Source organism: Notolepis coatsorum, assembly GCF_963971535.1.
Source record: "Notolepis coatsorum genome assembly, chromosome: 14".
In the NCBI taxonomy this organism is placed as follows: domain Eukaryota; kingdom Metazoa; phylum Chordata; class Actinopteri; order Aulopiformes; family Paralepididae; genus Notolepis; species Notolepis coatsorum.
This window is the reverse complement of record NC_140178.1, coordinates 67,529,361-67,553,288: the sequence shown is the minus strand read 5'-3', so window position 1 is coordinate 67,553,288 and position 23,928 is coordinate 67,529,361. Positions and strand designations below refer to the sequence as shown.

At 41.1% G+C, this 23,928-nt stretch overlaps 1 protein-coding gene across 2 annotated transcripts in view; it reads right to left on the bottom strand.

Moving 5' to 3' along the window:
• crebbpb (CREB binding lysine acetyltransferase b) overlaps window positions 1–23,928 on the bottom strand; it is a 202,247-nt gene that overhangs the window by 88,285 nt on the left and 90,034 nt on the right. For both annotated transcript variants that reach the window (XM_084329454.1, XM_084329455.1), the window contains exon 3: window positions 18,292–18,459. In XM_084329454.1, coding sequence (XP_084185580.1) covers window positions 18,292–18,459 — 168 coding nt within the window. The remainder of the gene's footprint in view (window positions 1–18,291; window positions 18,460–23,928) is intronic.

Below are 23,928 nucleotides of genomic sequence, written 5' to 3'. Positions count from 1 at the left end.
GCCTATGCAGGCACGCGTGCCTAAGGTTGCCTACCCCTAAACTATATACATTTTCAAAGAAATTGCCATTGTTCCCATTTAAGTCTGAAGCTGCTCCATAGACAATGAATTGGGGGAGATGGTAAAGGTGACACTGAAAGCACTCAGGGAAATGGTTTCAAAACTAAAAACACAACTATAGAAGCTAATTTGGGTACAAAATAGAAAATACGAATTCTCAGGAGTCCATAAAATCAGTCTCCCATTCATTGTCTATGGAGTAGACGTCACAAGTTTGAGTCTTACTCATCTGGTTTCTGTTTTGTGGAGAGAGTAGCTCATGTTATGCACAAATATTGACTGAACCTGAATAGTCCAGGAAAAACATATTGGAATTCTTGATTTGGGTGGAGTCCCCCTTTTAACACTTTGAGCGCCACTCACGGCTAATCTCGGGTTTACGATTGTGACGTTGAAAGCCACGTCACAGCGATCTGAAATCATATTGCATAACGCGAGCCTACCGTTGGAGATCCAGGGGCCGCCGGCGATCAGATGTGAAAAAAGCGCCCCCTTATCGTCTCCCAGATGGTAAATCACCCTTTGGGAATGGACTCAATGAAAATGGATGGGAAAGAAGAGAAATTCCAGTCCACATTTTACTTCTCACCCATGCAGCCGGAGTTACCAGAGTTCATTCTGGAGCCTCCGAGCCGCGGCGATCATGGGTTATACTGTACACACTAGGCTTGGGCGGTATGACGGTATTACGGTATACCGGGGTATTTAGAAATACCGACTGTATTGAAAATCAATACAGTCAAAATCACAGTTGGTTTTAAGTTTCTATTTCCACTGAAACTGAGTTTATACAGGGACGGCATTGGGTTTCGGTTTCCATTAGTGAAACGGAGTTAACTTTCGAGTTGGTTGAAGTGCGTGCGTGCACACACACACACAGCACGGCCAGCAGAGGGCAGGGGAGGCGGTCCGTATTTCCCCGCACAGAGCTGAGCATACACTAACCTGTATGCATTTCCTCTATCTCTGAGCAGCTGCTAAAGCTTAAGCAATAATAATAATAATATCTTACCATTGAACGATTAAGCGTCGAAGTTAACCACCGTCACTCCAGCCCACGATGAGCTCCCTGACCACAGATGGCTAACGTTTTGTCAAACAAGAGCTAAACTTGCACACACTGTCGCATTTGGACAATTAAAGGACTGGAGTCTGTTCGGATTTAAGCAAAACCCTCGCGCCACAAGTCGACTTGCCAGTGACTTCACAACGAGACTACGAGAGACGGAGGCACTTCTTTGGGAATGTAATATAAAAAGGGGTGAGTGAGTGTTGAAATTTTTTAATCCTAATGCAACTGGCTCACGGTGATACGATGGTGCCGGGCTGACGGCCGGGCTAACTAGCTACCGTTAGCTCACGTCGATACCTGGATGGTGCCGGCAGGCGGCAGTGGCTACCTTCTATGATTTGTTTACCTCAAGGTTGAAGAAAGTGCACTTTCAGGTTGAAAGAACGGCCCTAATCTCAACGTGTTTCAATATAAGCAAGCGTTATGTATGGTGATAATAACAAGTATATTGTTAGCCTCGTCGTTTTTCTATGCTTCGATCGTCACCAACGGAATACGTTCCACACACAGTTTACACACATGTTCGGATTGCAGGGAAGGGATTATTCAATCAACGCAAGATTGATACCATATAGCCCTTACCTTGACTAGGATGAGCTCCAAAAAGAATATTCCAATTATCTGATCGCCATTCCAAGTATTGATGTCGATCGTGTTGCCAACATAATCCACCAAAGAACATGAACCGGGAGTGCTCGATTCTCCTCAATCCATGTGTTATACACGCTTACCTGCCCGACTAGGAAAACCCGGACCGGACTTTTTTAGATTGACACAGCCTAAGCCAGAGGGTTTCAAAGGATGTGCAATACCGGCCGCAAGGCGGCGGTATTGGATGTTTGCGGTCTCAGACTAATTCCCAATGATAACACAGGCTCCCTCAATGGATTATGAATGGGAATATCGAATGAAAGAAATAACGATAGAAAACCCGACTTTTCTCGGATTTGGCGCCCAAGCGATGGCGAGTTAACCCGACTTATCTCGGGTCTGGCGTCCAATGTGTTAAGAACAAGTTCTTATTTTCAATAACGGCCTATTTGGGGTAAAAAGCCCCCTAGGGGAAAGGGGATCAAATAAAATAAATAAAAATAAAACACAAAGAACATTATTAAAAAGGCAAGACATACATACAGAGCAACAACTGAACTGAACAACAACAACGGACAGACAACAGAACAATAGTGGCAGCATGGTATTAGCACACGGAGAAGCAGATTTTTTTTTCTTTTTTAATTATTTTTGGATTACAGAAAATTATCACTAAAGTGCTATCTGTTGCAGCTGCACTGTTTTCCATGAAAATACCATATTTGGATAAGTTGGACCATTTCTCAAAATCTGAAAATCATTATTTAATAAAACACAGAAAAGGATCACCAAGTTACTCTGGATAAAAAAAACTTTACAGACAACATTGAGACAAAGCTTCCTGACACATCTCCATCCAAACTCTTGGAAGAACTCATTGAAATCTCATCTGATACCACCTGGAGAGCTAGTTTCAGAGTGTGGTGCCGAGTACAAAGTATCTCATGATGCAGCAGTTAAAGGTGACATGCATTATAAATGTCTTTTTTCAGTGTCTAGCATTGTATTATAGTAATAGGAGTTAGTATCAATGTGTTTGTGTCTCTAAATACCATATTGGCGGATTGCCGTCATTCATTTCCTGCTCCATTTTAATCAGGTCGTTCTGATTTGACTCGCATGGTGACGTCACGTGGTGAGGATGGAGCGGATAGTGATCCGATTGGCTCTGTGGTTGTAGCGCACCAAACAGGGTTTGACAGAGAGCGAGAGAATCAGATCGAGAGAGAGTCTCTCTCTCTCTCTCTCTCTCTCTCTCTCTCTCTCTCTCTCTCTCTCTCTCTCTCTCTCTCTCTCTCTCTCTCTCTCTCTCTCTCTCTCTCTCTCTCTCTCTCTCTCTCTCTCTCTCTCTCTCTCTCTCTCTCTCTCTCTCTCTCTCTCTCTCTCTCTCTCTCTCTCTCTCTCTCTCTCTCTCTCTCTCTCTCTCTCTCTCTCTCTCTCTCTCATCAGGGTCCCCCATTTTCAATTCATAATGAATTGTAAGTAAGGGTGCAACTAGCACCGTGCAATCCATTCTTACATTTAGGGCTGGGCGATATGGCCAAAAACGTTATCGCGATAAAATTATAAAATTATTTTCATATAACTCGATATCGATAATTATCGTCGATATAATGTCTGTCAAGTTTAATTAACTTCTTATGCCCGGCGCCGATGGACGGGCTATTAATAGCATAGATATATATAATAGACTTGTTTTGCTGCTGCGAATGTTGATGTCGTCATCAGTCCGCGCACGTTAGCAGTTAGCCGACAAGCGGAGTATCTCACGACAGACAATGTACTAAATATTACCCTAAAATACTCTCTTCCGCCCCAATATATTGAAACGACGTCCACTGTATACCCCACACTACTATAAACGTGGCCTCAGAATTCACGACACACATACTCGGCATGTAAATATATAAAATAGTGCCGCGCAAGCTAGTTATCCTAGCCAGCCTGTTGTATCTAAGCGGTGTATTCCATGACAATGTAATAAATATTACCCTAAAATACTCTTCCGCCCCAATATATTAAAACGACGTCCACTGTATACCCCACACTACTATAAACGTGGCCTCAGAATTCACGCCACACACATACTCTGCACGTAAATATATAAAATAGTGCCGTGCAAGCTAGTTATCCTAGCCAGCCTTGTTTACTACTAGAGTCCTACCTCTCTACCCAGAGGTGCACCGCGGGTCTCCTTCACTGTCGGCCATCTCCTTCACTGATTGGTGTTAGTGCGTGTGCTGATATCCAAGCTTGGAAAATCGATATATCGAAACTTTGCGACCACGTTTCATGTTTATTTCGAGGAAATAATTTATCGCGATAGTTATCGTTATCGTTTTATCGCCCAGCCCTACTTACATTCCTAGGCGTTCTGGAGTTACCAACCACAGGTTACATTATATCCAAACAAGGTTTACATTCTAGCATCACTAGGGATGGGTATCGTTAGGATTTTATCGATACTACTACTCTTATCGATACTGCTTAACGGTTCGGTACTTTATCGATACTCTTATCGGTTCTTTTTGATAATTTTTTTTGCAAGAAAAAAAGACAATTAATTAAGAACAGAATCGACATTGCTTTATTATTTATACAACTTAATACTTTATAAATAAGTATTATAAATAAATATAATTTCTTCAGCAACAGCAACAGCAATGTTCTTTTATATAACTTTATAAATAAATATAATAAATGAATATAATTTCTTCAGCAACAGCAGCAACAATGTTTTAAATGTGTCTGACTCTGAATTATAGACTTTTTATAATAAACAACAAATGCAAAAGGCTAACAGAACTGTGACACTCGTTCACCCTATCCTCTGTCATCCTTCCTCTAGCTGCTAGGGAGAAAGGACTTTGGGTGGTGGAGGGAGGTAGAGGGAGGATGTGTGGTGGCCCTGGGCTCACTGGCCTGGGACACATTGGTGGCTGACGCCTCAGCTTGACTATCTATAAAAAGTTTTTAGATTGTAGTATTTGTAGCTAAACAATTATTTTGTTTATTAGCCTATTTGTAATAATTCGTTATTAGCCTAGGAAACTCCGTATCTTGGCTTACCGGCTGCAGTGGACGTGGATGCAGATGGACCACTGCGCACAAGGCAGTCGAATACGGCGCATTTCTGCACGCTAATATCATGTTTTGCCAACAAATGTTTTGATAGGTTGCTCGTATTGCCACCCTTACTGGCAAATATTTTGTTGCACTTGTGGCAACGTGCATTGTCGGCATTGACCCTTGTAAAGTATATCCATACTTTAGAACGCTTCGCTCTATCCGCCATGATCACGACTCAGTGCATGCAGAGCTGCTGTCTGTGTGCAGCGCGCTATAGCACGGGGCGTCGGGGACAGCACTTTCATTAAGGAGTACCCGTATGTAGTACCCGTATGTCTATGTGTAGCACTAGCGAGCGACTCGCGAGGAGTGTGTGTAATAATTGACTCGCTGGCTGCGGCTCGCTTCTCGTGCAGAGACAGAGAGAGGATCGTTCGCAACTTTTAAATAATAATAATAATAATAATAATTTCTCTAGAGTATCGATAGCAGTACCGAGGACGTCGGAGCTTATAAATACTCCGGTATTTTCTAATATACTACCGGTTCCCGTTCAAAACCGGGGTCCGGGGGGCATCCCTAAGCATCACTAGAAGGTCTTAACCAGAACAAAAACATAATTTGGGTGCAAGAGCTCACATAAATTGTATGGCCTCATGAAGTCAAGAGCCCCATTGGAGAGTTCTGATTTCTAGCTTTAGGAACTGTCCGGGGCCACAAGAAGACCATATGTACATTCTTAAAATGGGTGGCATTCCCATTTAAGGTGCCCCCCATCCCCACAACTAAAGTAATCAAGCTTAAGTGCCCTTAATAATATATTATTATAGGGAGATAATAAATAGATGTGATTGATGGGCCAGAGCAGCTAGATATGACTGATTGACTAATCAGAACAGGTAGATGTGACTAATGAGCCAATCAGAGTAACCCATGTATATTATGCAATATTTCAGAGGAAGCCGATTGGATATCTGAAATGGTTTGATTTAGTTGATATCCAGGGGGATAGAGATCAATGGACTTTAGTCATTATTTTCACAACAGCTCTAATAGTTTGGGTAATTTTAAATCAACATATCTTCTATTAGAAAATGCAACAATATTGAAAAACATGATTTCCATTGTGCTGAATGTTTAATAATGGAATGCATAGTAACTTCAGTACAGGGTCTCCTGTTAACAAGGTTAGAACCTCTGTTTTACAGCTTCAGAGGATTCTATCAAAACAAATATTATGTAGGTCATGATGATGTGAAGCAGGCGGGAGAAGCAGAGAGAGATGTGTGTGAACTGTGAAGTAGAGACGGAACACAAGCAACAAACAATGTTGAACACACTAACACACACACAATGTTGGACACCACAATGTTGAACACACGTACACATACAATGTTGCACACTAACACAATGTTGAACACGCACACACACAATGTTGAACACACTGACACACACACAATGTTGAACACACTAACAGAGACACACACACACACAATGTTGAACACACTAACACGCACACAAAGTTTAAGTTTAAGTTTAAGTTTAAAAGAAATCATGAAATAAATGTTTATATATTATATTTAATTATATTAACACCCCCCTCTGCTCTGAACGAACTACCAATTGATCTCGTGGCACGTTCTGTGTCTGGGCTCTGTGCTCTGCATTGTGTCAGGGCTAGGGATGGGTACCGAATTCGGTACTTTTGAGGTACCGAACCGAAACACGTCGGTACTACCGAGTATCGAATAGTACCGAGTATTTTCATGTCAACGTTCACACGCACAATATATGCTTACCTAGGATTTGACTTGATTCAACAACAAAGCAGTCGGAGCAATGACAAGCCGAAAACTGTCGAAATTGTAGTTATTTGAAGTTTGGATTTGTTTTTTTTACGACTGAGGTAGGTAAATTACATTTCTTGAGACTAAAGTACCGAAAAAAGGTACCGTTGGGTACCGGTATCGATTCACAGGTACCGGTACCGGTATCGGTTCAAATGTGAAAGGTACCCATCCCTAGTCAGGGCAAAGCTAAATTAACTTGAAGCTAAAATGGCAGAAAAGATTTCTAAAAACACAAGTACAAATAAGAAAATGCAACAGGACATTCAACGATGAGTTGCATTCGTCTGCTTTGTGAAAACACACAGCGTCCGGTAACATGGCCTACAGTCTTTCCTGAAGGAAGCAGAATAATATAAAGGATTATAAAATGTCAAACAGAACTGAACTGCCCCTTTGGATCACCAATCCATGTAGCAATCACAAATCCCACTGAATGGGGTAAGTCCAATGTTATCTCCTACTAACCGTTTACCCACAAATATACTTTTGTACAGTAAACCTAAAGTTCTCTCTCTCTGCCCCTCCCTTTATGTGTGTGTGTCTCCCCGCTCTGTCCCCTGTCCTTCTACCTGAGGAAGAGAACTGCAGTTGTGAACTTTGTGCTGACCAGTATAGATATATAAAACAGCTTTATCTCTATGGTGTACAGGCTCTGTAGCCTACTACATTATTATATTTCTATGGCTATGGATTTAGGCTACTACAGTTGTTTTGACTTTACTATATAAATGGACTTTACAATGATGGACTGTCTATAGGCTACACTGGGACACTTGTGTATTTAACCTCTTAAGCCCGGTGCCCTATTTTCTGAAAATCTGCCTAAAATACATACCCAAGTAATGGAATATTGCTCCACTTCTACAAGGACCATTTGCATATTCTTGGTATCTAGGGACATCTATGGACCTCAGTGAATGTACTCCCAGTGTCAGAAATATTGTGTCTGTTACTATGCTTGAGTAAATTGTAATGAAACAAAAAGGAGAATATAATTTTTTTGTTTCCCATCTTTGATGGTGAAACCATGCTAACATTGACCAGACGTGAGATATGAGAGCCCATTCAGCACATTCTTGAGATCAAGTGTACAAGAAAATCTAAGCAAATGAATAAAGGGAAGATGATTTACAAGGGGTTTTGTAGATAGTACAGTAGAGAATTTTGCCACACATTCAATTTGAAATATGAATATAGAATATCAGGCCTATAAATGACCTTATTATGGCCAAGCCATACATCTATGGATCGGACCAGATCTCCTCTTTCCAATGGCAGAGTTGAATCTGGATTTAGTACCACCACCAGTCGCCCATTACAGGGCCACAATGACCGTGAATGAAATCTACTGTAAGTACAGTTACTTTTTTATAATGTCCATAGCTCCGCCATTTTTCATCAGAATGAGACACGTTTTTTTTCCCGAGCCCAGCTCTCGGCATTGCTACCAGCTTGGCTGGTCGTTCATACTAACACAATTGGAAGTGTTAGGGGTGGGAAAGCTGGTGGGTGGGTCCTGGTCGTTGTAAACAGCGACTCCTACAGTTCGGTCGGGCCCCTGCTCAGAGAGGAAAAGGATCTAAGGGGGGTAGTGTGATCCTTCCACACGTTACACCCTCTCAGTGAGAGTCCACGCTGCCAGGTGAAAAGAAGCGGTTGATTGGCTACACATGTGTCGGAGGAAGCATGAGATAGCCTCCACTCTCCCAGACCGACCGTAGGGGGTAGGTGCGCAGCGACCAGGAAGGGGATTGGGAATTGGCATAACAACTAACATTGGGATGGGAAAAAAACGGAGGAAAAAGGAGGGGGAAAAAGATTAAAAAAAAGAAGAATGAGACGTTTTTTTTCCCTAGACGTTCACAGAAAGGTAAAGAAACAAACTATGTTGTATTTTATGGCAATAACGTTCAGGTTTGTTAGACCGTGAGATATAATCACGAAAATAACGTCTGAATTTTTCCGCAAAGAATATTTTCAACAGCTTTGACACAGGCTGGTGTGAGCTGGGTAGTGTCGTTTTATGAAATGTCTATGGCCATCGAAATCCCTGGATCTCCTCTCTCTTAGGTTTCTGCCAGGATGTGCAGATATATTTATAAACTCATATTTCAAACACTTAAAATCATTGGTAAACAAATGTAGTGCTGAAAATACACTTTGACTGCTGTTTTGATAGGGTTAGGGTCTTTACTCTTGGCTACATTTGAAGAAGAAAAAAAACGTAACATTCATTAATACGTTCTGTATTGATCGATTTATGGCGTGATGAATCTCGGGCCTGTCGGGCTTAAGAGTTTAAGGGCTGGTGTGTCTGCATGTGCTTCAAGGGAGGGGGGGGGGGGGGGGGGGTAGAGTAGTATCTGCAGGCTGGTTGTGGTGGTATTAACCGCTTAATTGACACCCAGAAAAGTGGCCGTTTTTAAACTTGAACTTGAGGACTGCATGCCATTTTTGAAAAGCGTATCTTTTAGGGATGCCCCCGATCGATCGGCCAGCGATCGGTATCGGTCGATATTCAGTATAAATATGAGATCGGTGAATTCCTATAAAAAACATGATCCAATTCTTAGCGGAGATCTCACTCGCCGACTTCTCTCTCAGGCACACATAGCTGCAAACTGCCGCTCCTCCTCCTCCTCCCCTGCCTCTCCCGCACCCGTGTAAACACAGAGGCTCCTATTGCCTCGGGCAATAGTCTGCTCTAGTCTAGTGCATGCGACCGTGAGCTAACGTTAGCTACCTGGCTATCGTTACTGTTTAAACAAAATTACCCAGTCAACTATTCACTTTTATCAACAAATGCTCCAGCAATAGTCTAGTAGTGCATGATAGCTCACGTTAGCTCACGTTAGCTCACTGTTCAAAACGAAATGTCCCATTAAACTAAATAGTTCACTGAGGCGTTGTCTTAACGTTATCTAGCCGGCTAGCAGTAGCTACAGATAGCTCCTGATATCAATGTCTTATAACATTGATTCGATGCGTATTCGAGCCCCGGCTTGCATCGCAGTGAGGGAGTAGGGTATATCTGCAGAGCCGCAGCTATACCCTGCTGAGGGCATGCTGAATGTGATTTGACCAAAGCAGATTATACACACAGACAGTGGAGATAGCGAGCATTTTGACTTGTTGCGTGGTGGCAATGTCTCGCAGATAATACAACTACAAGTATAATTATATAATATATATATTTTATAAAAATAAATAAAAAAAAGTATATATATATAAATATATATATATATTTTTTTATAAAACCAAAAACGATCGGTATCGGCCGATATGGCTCAAGACGATCGGTATTGGTGGCAAAAAACGTGATCGGGGCATCCCTAGTATCTTTATAACTTATAGCACATGCATAAGCCTGGTCTCTTTTGAAAGATAACATTCTGAAGTTTCTTACACAGTAAGGGTAAAGAAAAATCACTTTTAGTGCCAATGAAATAGAGTAACATAGGGCTAAACTTCAGTTGTACTTGTAATTGTGTACTCAAAAGTTTTTCAGTAGTAGTTGCAATATCCAAAAAGATATATCCCAAAAAAATTGGTATAAGCTGGAAAACACAGTGGGTCCATAGCCTGAAGTCTTATATAGTACAGGTAGAAATTTCATAAAAATCCGTTCAGAAATGGGCGATTTTGGTAAACTGTACAAAAATAGATTTTCTCCAGTAATCCATTTTCTTATTGAGGGCAATGCATTCCGTGTATTTTTCCACTTCCTGTTTTCGCTCGTAAATTTGGAGACACCTATTTTTATATATATAAAAATAGGTGTCTCCAAATACAGCTCTATAAATAAAGTGGATTGGATTAATTAATTAAGTAGCCTCTTTCGTGACTGTGACGCAGCCAACAAGGTTTCATTCGGCTGCGCTGCCTGGGTGCAGTGGGGCTGCTCTCACAGCCAACGACATGACATTACATAATTATGTTGCAACCTTCGTCTACCAAGCAAACAATTATATTATATTTAATTTATAATTTATCATTTATAATTATATCAGACAATGCACCTACAAAAGCAGATGATTACAATTAAATTAGCCAACTTGGTAACACATTAGTCATAGCAGCATAGGCATAGCCTTATTAATGTTTTGTGTGGCGTCGCCGTCGTGTACAACGATACTTACGTTTTTTTAGGTGATTTGACAAAGTTGTTGTAGAGTTGTGATATGCCATTTTCTTCTGGCATATCTGGCACGCGGCTTTTTGGGCATTGTCTTTGCATATTTTAAAGTGTAACCACACACGTCTGATGACTTCTTCGTCGACATGTCTGCTGCACATGTCCTTGTTGTTTTCAACACAGATAATCTCCACATGCTTGTTGTAGAGAGGTGGAGTCGAGGCGCCGCTTACTTTCGTTTAATTGGAATGGAGGCGGGAAGGCGCCGCTTACTTTCGTTTCATTGGAATGGAGGCGCAAGATTTGAGGCAAAAAAAATAAGATTTTATTTTTTATTTGTATTTTTAAACTTCGATTTATTTATTTTATGTTCGAAGCTTGTGCCATCGAACAAAGCTTCGAAGCTTCGAAATATTAAGACAGCCCTAGCGATTTCCATACATTTTTCATCAATCTAGCCTCACGTTACTATTGGGACTGGCTCTGAGCTCGAACAGGGAAAATACCGACCCCTATCGTCTCCCGGATGGTAATGCACGCATTGAATTGGACTGAATGAAAATGCATGGGGCAAAGAAAATCCGGAATCCACATTTTACTTATCAGGCATGTAACCCGAGCCGATTGCATTCATTGCCGACCCTCAGAACAGCGTGGAATATGTTTCGAGTACCCAACATTGGATCAATAAACGCGATCGATATTTGGAATGGCGATCAGGAATTGGAAGAATCTTTTTGCAGAACATCTGACTGAGGTAAGGAATCTATTTTACCAGTCTTGGGGTAATCAAAGTTTTTTTCACATATATCTCAACGTGTGTGTATGTGTGTGTGTGCTGACCAGAAAATAGATAATGGATTTTTCAGCCCGCTTCTCTAGCGTGCATAAGTACACATATACTATCGATAATCTAGCGTTTATTTGAAAACGATTCATAAATAGGCCGAAAAATGACAATGTGTTTTGTGTATTCCACTAAAGGGCGTTTATCACAGAACCTTTTTTATTTTCTGGAAATTTTAAAAAACGAGCGTTTTTCAAAATGGTAAAAAACGGAAATGTACAGATGAAAAAACTATCCGTTTCGTACATGTTGACTGCAAGCAAATCATTGATAAGCGACGGGCGTATTAGACAGCCATAATATAGAATATAGAAATAGCTCCGTGAAAATCATGAAATATCGGAAAATCAGTCTAAAAAGCCTGGCATTCAAGTGATAAATCGTGCGCCCCCTTCTGGCACTCAAAGTGTTAAGAGTAAGTAAAGTTACTGAATACATTTTGACCAGGTAATGGAATACATTTATCAAATAACCCTCTCAAACCTGCGCACACAGAACATTTGAGTGGGAAGGGAAAAAGAAGATATAAAGATCTTGTAAACTTCCAACATCTGACGAATGGATCTTTAACCGTTCACAAAAATAGAAAACCTGAAACTATTTCCTGGCTTCATTAAGTCCCTTTCCTGTGCCTGGGAGGGATTTTCATGCCACTTGGCCCCTGTGTTTTCTCTGTGCCTTGAAAGAGCTTCATTGTATCCACCTACACTACAGTTAGGATAATTACTCAACAATATTTAGAGCCAAGAGCCTCATAACAAATGTCCCCCATTCGGCTCATTCTTCATCCACGGCCTGGCTTTCCAGAGGAAGTGTGTGTGTGCGTGTGTGTGTAATTATGTGTGTGTAGAATACCATGGCCAATGTTCCCTCTAACGTGCGCCCATGCGCACACGGCAAAACGCTCCCGCGCACATCTGAAATCTGTCGCGCACAGAAACTTTTATAAATTCATGAAAATGTCCGGGTTTCATTGTTTTCCACGGGACCAAAATGCATGTAGTTAAATTGACTGGGGAATTGCACCGCTACTACGGTACCAAAGCTTGATGTTTCTGTGTCTAATAAAGGTGCTGGCGATCTCAAAGCTCACATGGACACAGAAAAACATTACAAATAAAGCTGTGCGAGGCGAGAGTTTGATGGCAAAGTTGACCGAATTGATTGAAGTATGCAGCTATAACTGATAGAAAATAATTTAAAACTATTTTGATGCCTCAAAATGATGTTTTGGTTTGATAAGATGCTTATGATACAATCATTCTTTTTTGTATTTAATTTTTTTATTATTTTTTAAACAAACACATAAACAAACATGACAACACACGATAAGATATACAAGCATTAGTTGACAGTGCACATCAAATGAAATCACCATTTAGTTAATTGTCTTATACAGGATATACACTTAATACCGGTTATCTAAAAACCTACACATATGCTCTAGCTCGTAGATACAATCATTCTAAGGATTATGTGTGTAATAAATTAGTTTTGTACACTAATTGCAAGTTGTGCAAATGTACACAAATCCGAAACTGCATAGTGCACTTTTAAATTAGTATCTTTGTGAGGTTACTGTTTTATAATTTACATTACATTTAAAAGACAAAGATATATTTTTTAAAGCTGGATTTTCTAATACAGAAGAGGTATTATTTAGAACATTACTTCATATTTTTCTTGTTATTTATTTTGTCCAGTAAGACTCGAAAATATATATTATTTTGTCATAGGTTGATTTAGTTATTTTCTTGAGATTTGTCAGATAAGATTACTTTAGGCCTAATACAGCATGTTGAGTAACTTTGGTTATAGAGAGATATTCTTTTGTTATATAAAATAATATAAACAATCATTTTATATCCATACAGAGGAGGCATACTTTAAATATATTAAAATGATAAGGCATCTTTGAGTAAACTTCGAGTATCATTTAAGTATCTTGAGGCTGAAGGCAGAGTGTCCTTTTTTTTTAATCACAATATGGGCACCCTTGAAGTCGCATGATAATTCACTTAATAAAATAATTATGAGTCAGCCTCCTAAAAAGACAAAAGTTAGTGACACGACTAACGTGTATAGGAAAGAAACGCCAATCGATAATCTATCATGCTTCAGGGCCTATAACTTGCGTTTTTGGAATTACAGCAGAAAACCTTAAAAACATACTTATATTCTCGACGGTATTAATACAACAATGTATGAATGAAAAAATATAACGTTCCCACATCCGGAACGATAGATACCCGATGTTGAATGGGCCATAGTAATGTTGATATAGCTATAATATTTAAAAAGTTATAGCCCTGCAAAGAAGGTAAACATCTCCATAGGCTTACAGCGGTGGCAGACTGGACCCAATGATGGGTACAATGCACGGCGCCCAATGTGTTAATACGGACTGTATTGATCCATTTGTGACGTGAAATAAATGTTGATTGGGCTTAAAAGGTTAAGAGCTTGCTTTGATTATAAGCATTGGCAGTATGCAGATTAGGGATGGGTACCGAATTCTGTACTTTTGAGTAGGGATGCACCGAAATTTCGGCAGCGAAAAAGTTTTCGGCCGAAAATGGCAAAAAATGGCCTTTCGGCTTTCGGCCAAAAGAGTTTTTTCACCGAAAATATATCACCGAAACAGAAACAACCTAACAACCTCGCGTGTTGTTGTGATGATGTCGCGCTGTCGGGAGTCGTGCTGTTTCTATGTAAACTCTGCGCGCAACGCGTCCAATAAATGCGTCTTTAACATGCTTTATATCAGGGGTGGCCATGCGGCTCTTTGCCCGTCAATGTGCGGCTCTTCCACCCATAATTTTTTTTTTTTTATTGTTTATTTATTTTTACTTTTTTTTTTATGTCACTCATTCCATAAGGACGTAGAATAATTTTTTTTTTATCCACTTTTTCTCCCATTTTTCTATATTTTCTCCCATCCCAATTTCGTATCATCCAATTCAACCCTCCCCTGTCACGAACGCTGTTTCTTGCCTCCCACAAGCCGGCTGCAAATGTGGACTAAGTCATACATAGCACAAGTCCCCTCCGGTACTTGAGGTAACAGCAGTCGCATCTTTTCACCTGCGCAGCTCGATCTCTCAGTGTCGAGGAGTAACGCGTGGGAGGCTCACGCTGCCCCCGACACTTCCTGATTCTACTGCGCAGGCGCACCAACCGACTTGTAGGAGTCGCTTGTTCACAACGTTCGATCCCCACCCTTCAGTTTTCCCTCCCCGTAATACGGCCAATGTGTATTACTGCGGACGACCAGCTAAACTGAAAACAATGTGGAGAGCTGGATTCGAACACGCGAATCCTAGCGTCTCCACACTGGTGGCGAGTGCCTTGCCCACTACACCACCTAGCCGCCCGTCAACGTAGAATAAACATTTACAATTTTTTTTAAATGGTCCATTTGCATGTTCTTGGTATCTGAATCTAGGGACATAATTATATGGATCAGTGTCAGAAATAGTGTGTCTGTTACTAGGCTTGAGAGGCTTGAGTAAATTGTAATGAACCAAAGGAGAATATCAATTCTATTTAAAAAAAAAAATTATCTTTGACTGTAAATAACACCATGCTAAAATTGACCAGACCTGAAAAATCTAAGCAAATGAATAAAGGGAAGATGATTAAACAGAAGGTTTTGTAGATACAGTACTGAATTCTGCCATCTTTTTTATAATGTAAATTTCTCCACCATTTTTCATCATATTGCAACACCGTTTCTTGCAAGACGTTCACAGAAAGGTAGAGAAACTAACTGCGTTCTGTTTTATGGCAATAACGTTCAGGTTTGTGGGAGATAATCCCAAAAAATAAGAGAAATTTAAAAAGTAAATCCAGAAGTCAGATGATTGACAGGGGCTGGTGTGAGCTGGGTAGGGTAGTTTTTCGAAATTTGAAAGCCCTGAGTCTCTTCCTTCAAAAGACTACACTCACTTTTGGCTGTGCCACTTCCTCCTGTCAATATGCGCCGGTTTCCGACTCAATGCCCTGAGATTTCTATAATCTTATATTTCACTAATAACAGTTAAAATAATTGGTAAACAAACGTAATGCTGAAAATATACACTTTTACTGTATATCTCGGGCTTAAGAGGTTAACCCTGTGAGGCCCAAATTAAAAAGAAATTAGCAACTTCAGAGGCCAGAGGGTGGGACATATAAACACATTTACTATCAAATAGCATTGTGAGGCTGAACAACAGGACCAATTGACTATACATGTGCTTAATTATAAATGGCTTTTTTCAGTGTTTACCATTGTTTCTTAGCTATGTGGACTTATATTAATAGGATATATGTCTCTAATTCTCATATTGGCGAATTCTTCCAATTCTCCTCTCACAATATTCACCCTCACTGAACTGAGTCATCTGAAAATGTGCATATCTGTGATGTCAGAGATTTCTCAGCTGCATAATAATGTGGCAGTTGATGTGGCAGTTGGCACCAGGCCACACAGTGGTTGGAGCCCAGCCTCAAAACGGCTTAAGATCTTGAGGTAGAAAAATGCGGTTTTTAGTACTTGATTAGAAATACAAAACAATGCATTTTTTTTTAAAGAAACCTAGGTGTTCCATAGACTCACAGGAATTGTGTAAAAGTGCCCAAATAGTGAAAGAAATAGTAAAATAGTTCCCCTTTAACATTTTTTAAATAAACATTATTTTTTTAAATGGCTAAAAGTGATTTTGTAATTTTGCAACCGTGGGTCTCACAGGGTACTTTTAACCCTGTGAGGCCCAAATAAAAAAGACATTAGCAACTTCAGAGGCCAGAGGGTGAGACCTATAAACACATGAAGGGTGCCGTGACTGAAAAAAAAGGTTGAGAAACTCTGGTATATGGTGTGGCTCTTTGTGGTACCACAGTAATTTTTGTGGCTCTTAGTCTCTGACTGGTTGGCCACCCCTGCTTTATATCCTTATTTACTATATGCCGCGGTTAATCACTGAGTGATCTAATATGCATATTATTCGCGTGTTGTTGTGATGTTGCGCTGTCGGGAGTCGCGCTGTTTCTATGTAAACTCTGCGCGCAACGCGTCCAATAAATGCGTCTTTAACATGCTTTATATCCTTATTTACTATATGCCGCGGTTAATCACTGAGTGATCTAATATGCATATTATTCAGAGCGAGAGGGGGGGGGGATTGTGTTTCTCACATTGACGCCGTCTGTCTGTCGCGCGTCTACTGTGCCGAGTCAAGCGAGCACATTCAGCTGGGGACTAGAAAGGTGCGCTCAGTAGAGCACAGATGTCCGCTGCGCAGCCAGAGAAAAGATGGAATTAATGTACTGTATGCATTCAGAAGTGCTGAATAAATGTTTTATGGACCCATAATAGTGATTATTTATTATTTAAGTTAAGTTTTGCCATAATCATATATTTTTCCATAATCATAATGTTCCACAACATTGGTAAAAAATAAATTCTATTCTATGAATCATTTTCGGCCTTTCGGCTTTCGGCCAACTGTTTTCTATTTTCGGTATCGGTTTCGGCCAAGAATTTCCCATTCGGTGCATCCCTACTTTTGAGGTACCGAACCGAAACACGTCGGTACTACCGAGTATCGATTCAAGTGAGATACAGATTCTTTTTTTTTTACCTTTTTTCTTTTCATGTCAACATTCACACGCACAATATATGCTTACCTAGGATTTGACTTGATTCAACAACAAAGCAGTCGGAGCAATGGCAAGCCGAAAACGGTTGAAATTGTAGTTTGGATTTTATTTTTTTACGACTGAGGTAGGTAAATTAAATTTCTTGAGACTAAAGTACAGAAAAAAGGTACCGTTGGGTACCGGTATCGATTCACAGGTACCGGTACCGTATCGGTTCAAATGTGAAAGGTACCCATCCCTAATGCAGATAGATTATCATTGTATCATTGTCTAACTTCTATAACTCACCATTAAATACAGATTCGTTTTGAGCCAATGCTTACAAATATTACAAATGTAAACAAAGGTTGCACAGCATCATAATGTATTACAAACCCAGTCTATCCTTGTATCAAGATATCACCCAGGCAATTTGAGAATGACAAGAAATCTAGCAACTTTCAAGGCTCATGGGAGTATGTTCCACCCCTTTTCAACACCAATGGTAGTGTGAATGGTGTTTGCTAAGGTAAGCTGGGATCAGCTAAAACACACACTGTATACACCTAGGAACACAAAATCAGTTAAAGATGGGGGTAATCTGCAGTAATGGTGAGATGACAAAATTAAGACTGGCATGGTTCTTTAAAAGATCCCTTAGGCAAAGTTATATCATATAATGTCATTTGTCTCACTCGCAAAAAGCATTCTATTGTACTACCATCAAATTCAGGCCACCTATTTGTCAAGCACTCCAAATTGATGATGATCCAAAATTATCCAAATAGTCAAAACTTCAGCAGAGAGCGTCTGCTTTCTGGACGGTGATTCGGACATTTAAAACCATTATTTCCACTCAAAGTTGCAGTCCATTCAACATGTCAGCCACCAGGAAGCAGACCATTCCTTCTCACATGTCATTTGACTGGCTGCGATATGCAGCTGGTGTAGCGAAGCATTATACAGCAATTATTAGCCCAACACATGAGCACAGGCTAGGCCAGGATTTAGATCTGCTGTTCTGTCATAGTAGGAGGACACTCACCAGGTTTGGGACACTCCCAGCTCCCTTCAGGTCTGTGGGGAACTGGGGCAGGCTATTCACTAGAGCCGTCTTGTTCTGGAGCTGCTGGGCGTTGACCCCAGCTGACCCCATCTGCTGCACCCCAGCCTGGCCATACTGCTGACCAAACGGGGCCCCGGACATCCCCATCTACAGAGAGAGGAGAGGGGACAGTGTGATTATTGATATTTAGCGACACAACATGCCATCATGGTGCTCAGAGCTTGGAACATCTACATAGAGAAATTCAATGAATGAAGGCATACGAATCGCAGTTGAATTCCGCCGAGTCATGAATTGAATTCAAACTAATGTCTCCAAACAGAGCCCTGTGTCTACCTTGCGTGATTATTCAGCATACTAAACACAATAGCAGAGGAACTGGCTGTGTGTGTGTGTGTGTGTGTGTGTCAGGGTTTCCATTAGAAAATATTGGGGCCGGTCTCTGTGTCCTGGAAGATTTCAATCTCCCGGACAAATGTGAGAAATTCCAGTCAGTTTATTGAGCTTAAAAACAATTGATAGGCAGGCTATATAAAGAATGACATCCTCAAGGCATGTAGATTTATAATATTTTAACTTAAAACTAGGCTACTTTTGCGTATACAGTCATTAATATATTCCAAATAAAATAAGTCCAGAGACTCCGTGCTGCTGCGGACTTGAAATCAAATAGGTGTCTGTGGGCAGTCGGCCCGACATTAAACAACAGTCTGTTATAATCACATTTTTATTAGCCAACAAAAATGCGGTTTTTAGTATTTGATTAGAAATACAAAACAATGCATTTTTTTTTAAAGAAACCTAGGTGTTCCATAGACTCACAGGAATTGTGTAAAAGTGCCCAAATAGTGAAAGAAATAGTAAAATAGTTCCCCTTTAACATTTTTTAAATAAACATTATTTTTTTAAATGGCTAAAAGTGATTTTGTAATTTTGCAACCGTGGGTCTCACAGGGTACTTTTAACCCTGTGAGGCCCAAATAAAAAAGACATTAGCAACTTCAGAGGCCAGAGGGTGAGACCTATAAACACATGAAGGGTGCCGTGACTGAAAAAAAAGGTTGAGAAACTCTGGTATATGGTGTGGCTCTTTGTGGTACCACAGTAATTTTTGTGGCTCTTAGTCTCTGACTGGTTGGCCACCCCTGCTTTATATCCTTATTTACTATATGCCGCGGTTAATCACTGAGTGATCTAATATGCATATTATTCGCGTGTTGTTGTGATGATGTTGCGCTGTCGGGAGTCGCGCTGTTTCTATGTAAACTCTGCGCGCAACGCGTCCAATAAATGCGTCTTTAACATGCTTTATATCCTTATTTACTATATGCCGCGGTTAATCACCAAGTGATCTAATATGCATATTATTCAGAGCGAGAGGGGGGGGGGATTGTGTTTCTCACATTGACGCCGTCTGTCTGTCGCGTGTCTACTGTGCCGAGTCAAGCGAGCACATTCAGCTGGGGACTAGAAAGGTGCGCTCAGTAGAGCACAGATGTCCGCTGCGCAGCCAGAGAAAAGATGGAATTAATGTACTGTATGCATTCAGAAGTGCTGAATAAATGTTTTATGGACCCATAATAGTGTTGATTATTTATTATTTAAGTTACGTTTTGCCATAATCATATATTTTTCCATAATCATAATGTTCCACAACATTGGTAAAACAGAAATTCTATTCTAGGAATCATTTTCGGCCTTTCGGCTTTCGGTTTTCGACCAACTGTTTTCTATTTTCGGTATCGGTTTCGGCCAAGAATTTCCCATTCGGTGCATCCCTACTTTTGAGGTACCGAACCGAAACACGTCGGTACTACCGAGTATCGATTCAAGTGAGATACAAAACTAGTAGCCTAGTAACTAGTAGCCTAGTTTTAAGTTAAAATATTATAAATCTACATGCCTTGAGGATGTCATTCTTTATATAGCCTGCCTATCAATTGTTTTTAAGCTCAATAAACTGACTGGAATTTCTCACATTTGTCCGGGAGATTGAAATCTTCCAGGACACAGAGACCGGCCCCAATATTTTCTAATGGAAACCCTGACACACACACACACACACAGCCAGTTCCTCTGCTATTTTTATTAGCTAACAAATTCATTTATATTGGACATTTGTATTAATTATATCAAGCGAAGAACTGAGAAATTTGGCAGAGAGACGGCAACATTATCGTTGGGTTCAACGTTGCGTGATCGCTGAAACCAATGACAATCTCCGCCTCCCAACGAAGCGATAAACGAATCCCAATAGTATGCAACTGCAGAGCCGCAGAGCCAGCGGCGCTATCAGGTCCGGTGGGGACCGCTCAGCAGCGCCACCCACCCAATGGCTGAATTGCCAATGGCTGAATTGGAGTTTGCACTGTGCGGGCACAACTGTGAGCTCTGCGGCTCTGCAGTTGCATGCTTCTCGCTAATCCACCATCAAGCTCCCGCCCCGCCATTCTCATCAGCAAACCACAGGTCGCGAGGTAATTATTTTCACAGGACATTATGACCGGAGATATTTAAATATGTCGGACTTCAACAGATTTCCCCGGTAAAAAAACGGTAATTACCGGACAACGGAAACCCTGGTGTGTGTGTGTGTGTGTGTGTGTGTGTGTGTGTGTGTGGCGTGTCAGTGTTTTGACTGTGTGTGGTGTCTAAGGAAGGCTTTCTGTCTGTCCCATTGACCGCTGCTCTGGCATCACCAGCAGTAAAGGGAAGTGGTTCCTGCTACGGTGCCTTTTTTCACGTCACACCATTTCAACCACAGCTTTTGACAAAAACAAGTGGGATGAGTCGTTATTTTAGGAACTGGGTCAAAAAAAAACACTCAGCTGAGAAGAGAATGATAGCTGTAATGCATAGACATTTCTAATCCTCTCCAGGGTGTCACGTCAGATATAATTGAAAGGCACTCCCAAGGAAAAAACTGAAAAAGGCATAACATGCAACAGACGAGGCAGCTCCCAAAAAAAACAAGAAACAGGAAAAACCATCGTAAGCACAATTTTGGATGCACTCCCTCTACTCACAACTGAACTAGTGCAGTGCCTGTTCAAAAACGTGGCTGTTTCGGAACGAGCCGAACGCTTGCATCGTTCGAGAACCACGCTCCAATTCCTCAGGTCCTCTGCGAAACGAGAAGTCGCTCGGATGAAGGGTTCGAGAAAATCGAAGGACGGACATACAGATAGAGACTCCTTTCATTGTAGTTGTAAAAAAAAAAAAAAAGTATTATTTCAAATATTGTTATTTGGGATAAATAGCTATTTTGCTCCGATCTAACAAGGCAGAGAACTCCCCATCCCTCCAGCGACTCTCAGCACGTGCGTTTATGTAAACACACTGCCTCCGCCTGCGCTATGTGGCCACAGCACCAGTCTGCTCCGTTAGGCTTTGCTTTGTGGAGGCTCCCTGCTGCTGTCAACGCTCCTGCAGACACATGAAAGTGCCTGCCGAGCTCAGGAGGGAGGGGGGGAACAAATGAGAACAAGAAACGGAGAGAAACCGAGGGAGAGAGAGATTCAGAGAGTGAAACAGCCAGAGAAAGCGACAAGCTCAACAGCTGAGCAGAGCAGAGCGCTGTAGCCTGCCCCTCCCCCCTCTTCTCTTCACACAGACATAAGCCTGCTTGCCTGCTGCCTACCATCTCGCTCCGGCTCAGGCACAAGCCTGGCTTTCTTCTTGTTCATTTGTAAACACACTGGTTCTTCCGCCCACTCAGTGACACACATATTACTACTACAGCACAGTGCACACACAGTGGCTCAGAGGAAGACCGTTGGTATTTCTCATTCTCAGTCTCCTCCTCCTTTCTCTCCTTCCTTCCTTCCCTCCTCCCTCTAACCCCCAACCCTCCACCACCAACACCACATCAACAACACACGCAGGCTCTCCTCTAAATGTGATTTACAGCTCCATTATCACAGGCCAAGGGGGCCCAGGGATTGCCATTGCATGCCAGAGAGAGAGAGATGGAGAGAACAGAGTAAGAGGGAGAAGAATGACTGAAGAAAGAATGCCAAAGAGAGAAACTTGGGGCAGAGAAAGAGGGTTGACAAAAAGTGTAAATTAGAACTCAAGAAAGGCAATAAAATAGAGGGCAAAAAAACAGTGAAACAGAGGCTTGAGAATGTTTCATAGCTTCCTCTTGCATCACTTATTTGTGAATGGCACAATTTGTGTGCACTTATTTGTGAATGGCAGTAGTAGCCAAGCTAGCAGGCACCAGTAGTAGTCCACCAACAGTGATGCCACAGATTACTTGTAAAAGTAATCCGATTACTGATTATTGATTACTCCTTTAAAAAGTAATCCAAGTTACTTTACTGATTACTTGATTATCAGAGTAACTTAGTTACTTTGAAAGTAACTAGGTTACGAAGTCGTCGTCGTTCCCCCAACCGTTTTTTTTAAACGCTTTATTGAAAGTGCATAAATTGTTTTTAACTTGTTTCTCTGCACATAACGTAAATTGTTAAACTAGTGCTTCAGCTTCTGTACCATCAAGTATGGTAAAGCAACAGTCTATGATGCTCACAGCATTAGAGCAGCCAGCCAGTGGTTTTACAAAACCAGTGTATCCATTCACATCTAACAAATGCAGGCTGAACTATTCAATTATATCAACTGTAACTATTAAATTGTTTTTATAAATGTCTCTCTATAAACATACAATCAGTCTGAATGAATGAATGAATGAAAACTTTATTAACAGATTGCAGAATGGGTACAGTACAGTACGGCTCAATACATACAATTGTTAAGGGAATGCAGACCAGAGAAAGACTTTCGTCTTGTTTACATCAGGGTCCCCCATTTTCAATTCGTCTCTCTTTAACATGTAAATTAACTGTAAATCTGGCAAATAAGAGCTTTTGCTCTGCCACCATCAAATATACATTAATCAAAAGGGAAAGAAACTATCTCTCTCTTTTGCTGTTTGGCTGGCCTCCGATTCCTCCTGTACCTAGTCGAAGCGTCGGCTAGTGTTGTGATTCCAGATGCTTTCAATGCAATTGGATGTGCTGTTTTTAGCGGTAGACAGTATTTTGTTTCCTCCGCATATGAACGTGAAGTAGTGACTGACGAGCGTTTTGGGATGGAAGTCTGAACAGAAACTCACACTGGAATTCTCCGACGACGGAGCCCTGCTGTCACACAATTGGCGCATATGTCACATGACGTGCTGTGAAGACCCGCCCTACTCTGCCTCTGATTCGCAGACTGTGGATGGGGAATGTGATTGGACCAAGGCAGAGTCACTCACAGACAGAGTGTCCAGTCACGCCGCGGCCCGCGGGACACATTCTTGTGTAACCCTTTCACTGCCACACTACGTCACTCCCAAAAGAAAAACAGCTCAAAATGTATTTTTGACTGTCGAAAACGAAATAAAATACTGCTTTCCGCCTGCATTATGAATTTATGATGAGATAGTAACGAAATAGTAATGCACAGCCACTTGGACAAGTAACTGCAATCAGATTACTGGCTTTTAAAGATTAACGCGTTAGATTACTATTTTCGGGGGAAAGTAATCAGATTACAATAACGCGTTACTTAGTAACGCGTTACCGGCATCACTGTCCACCAAGCTAGCAGGCACCAGTAGTAGTCCAC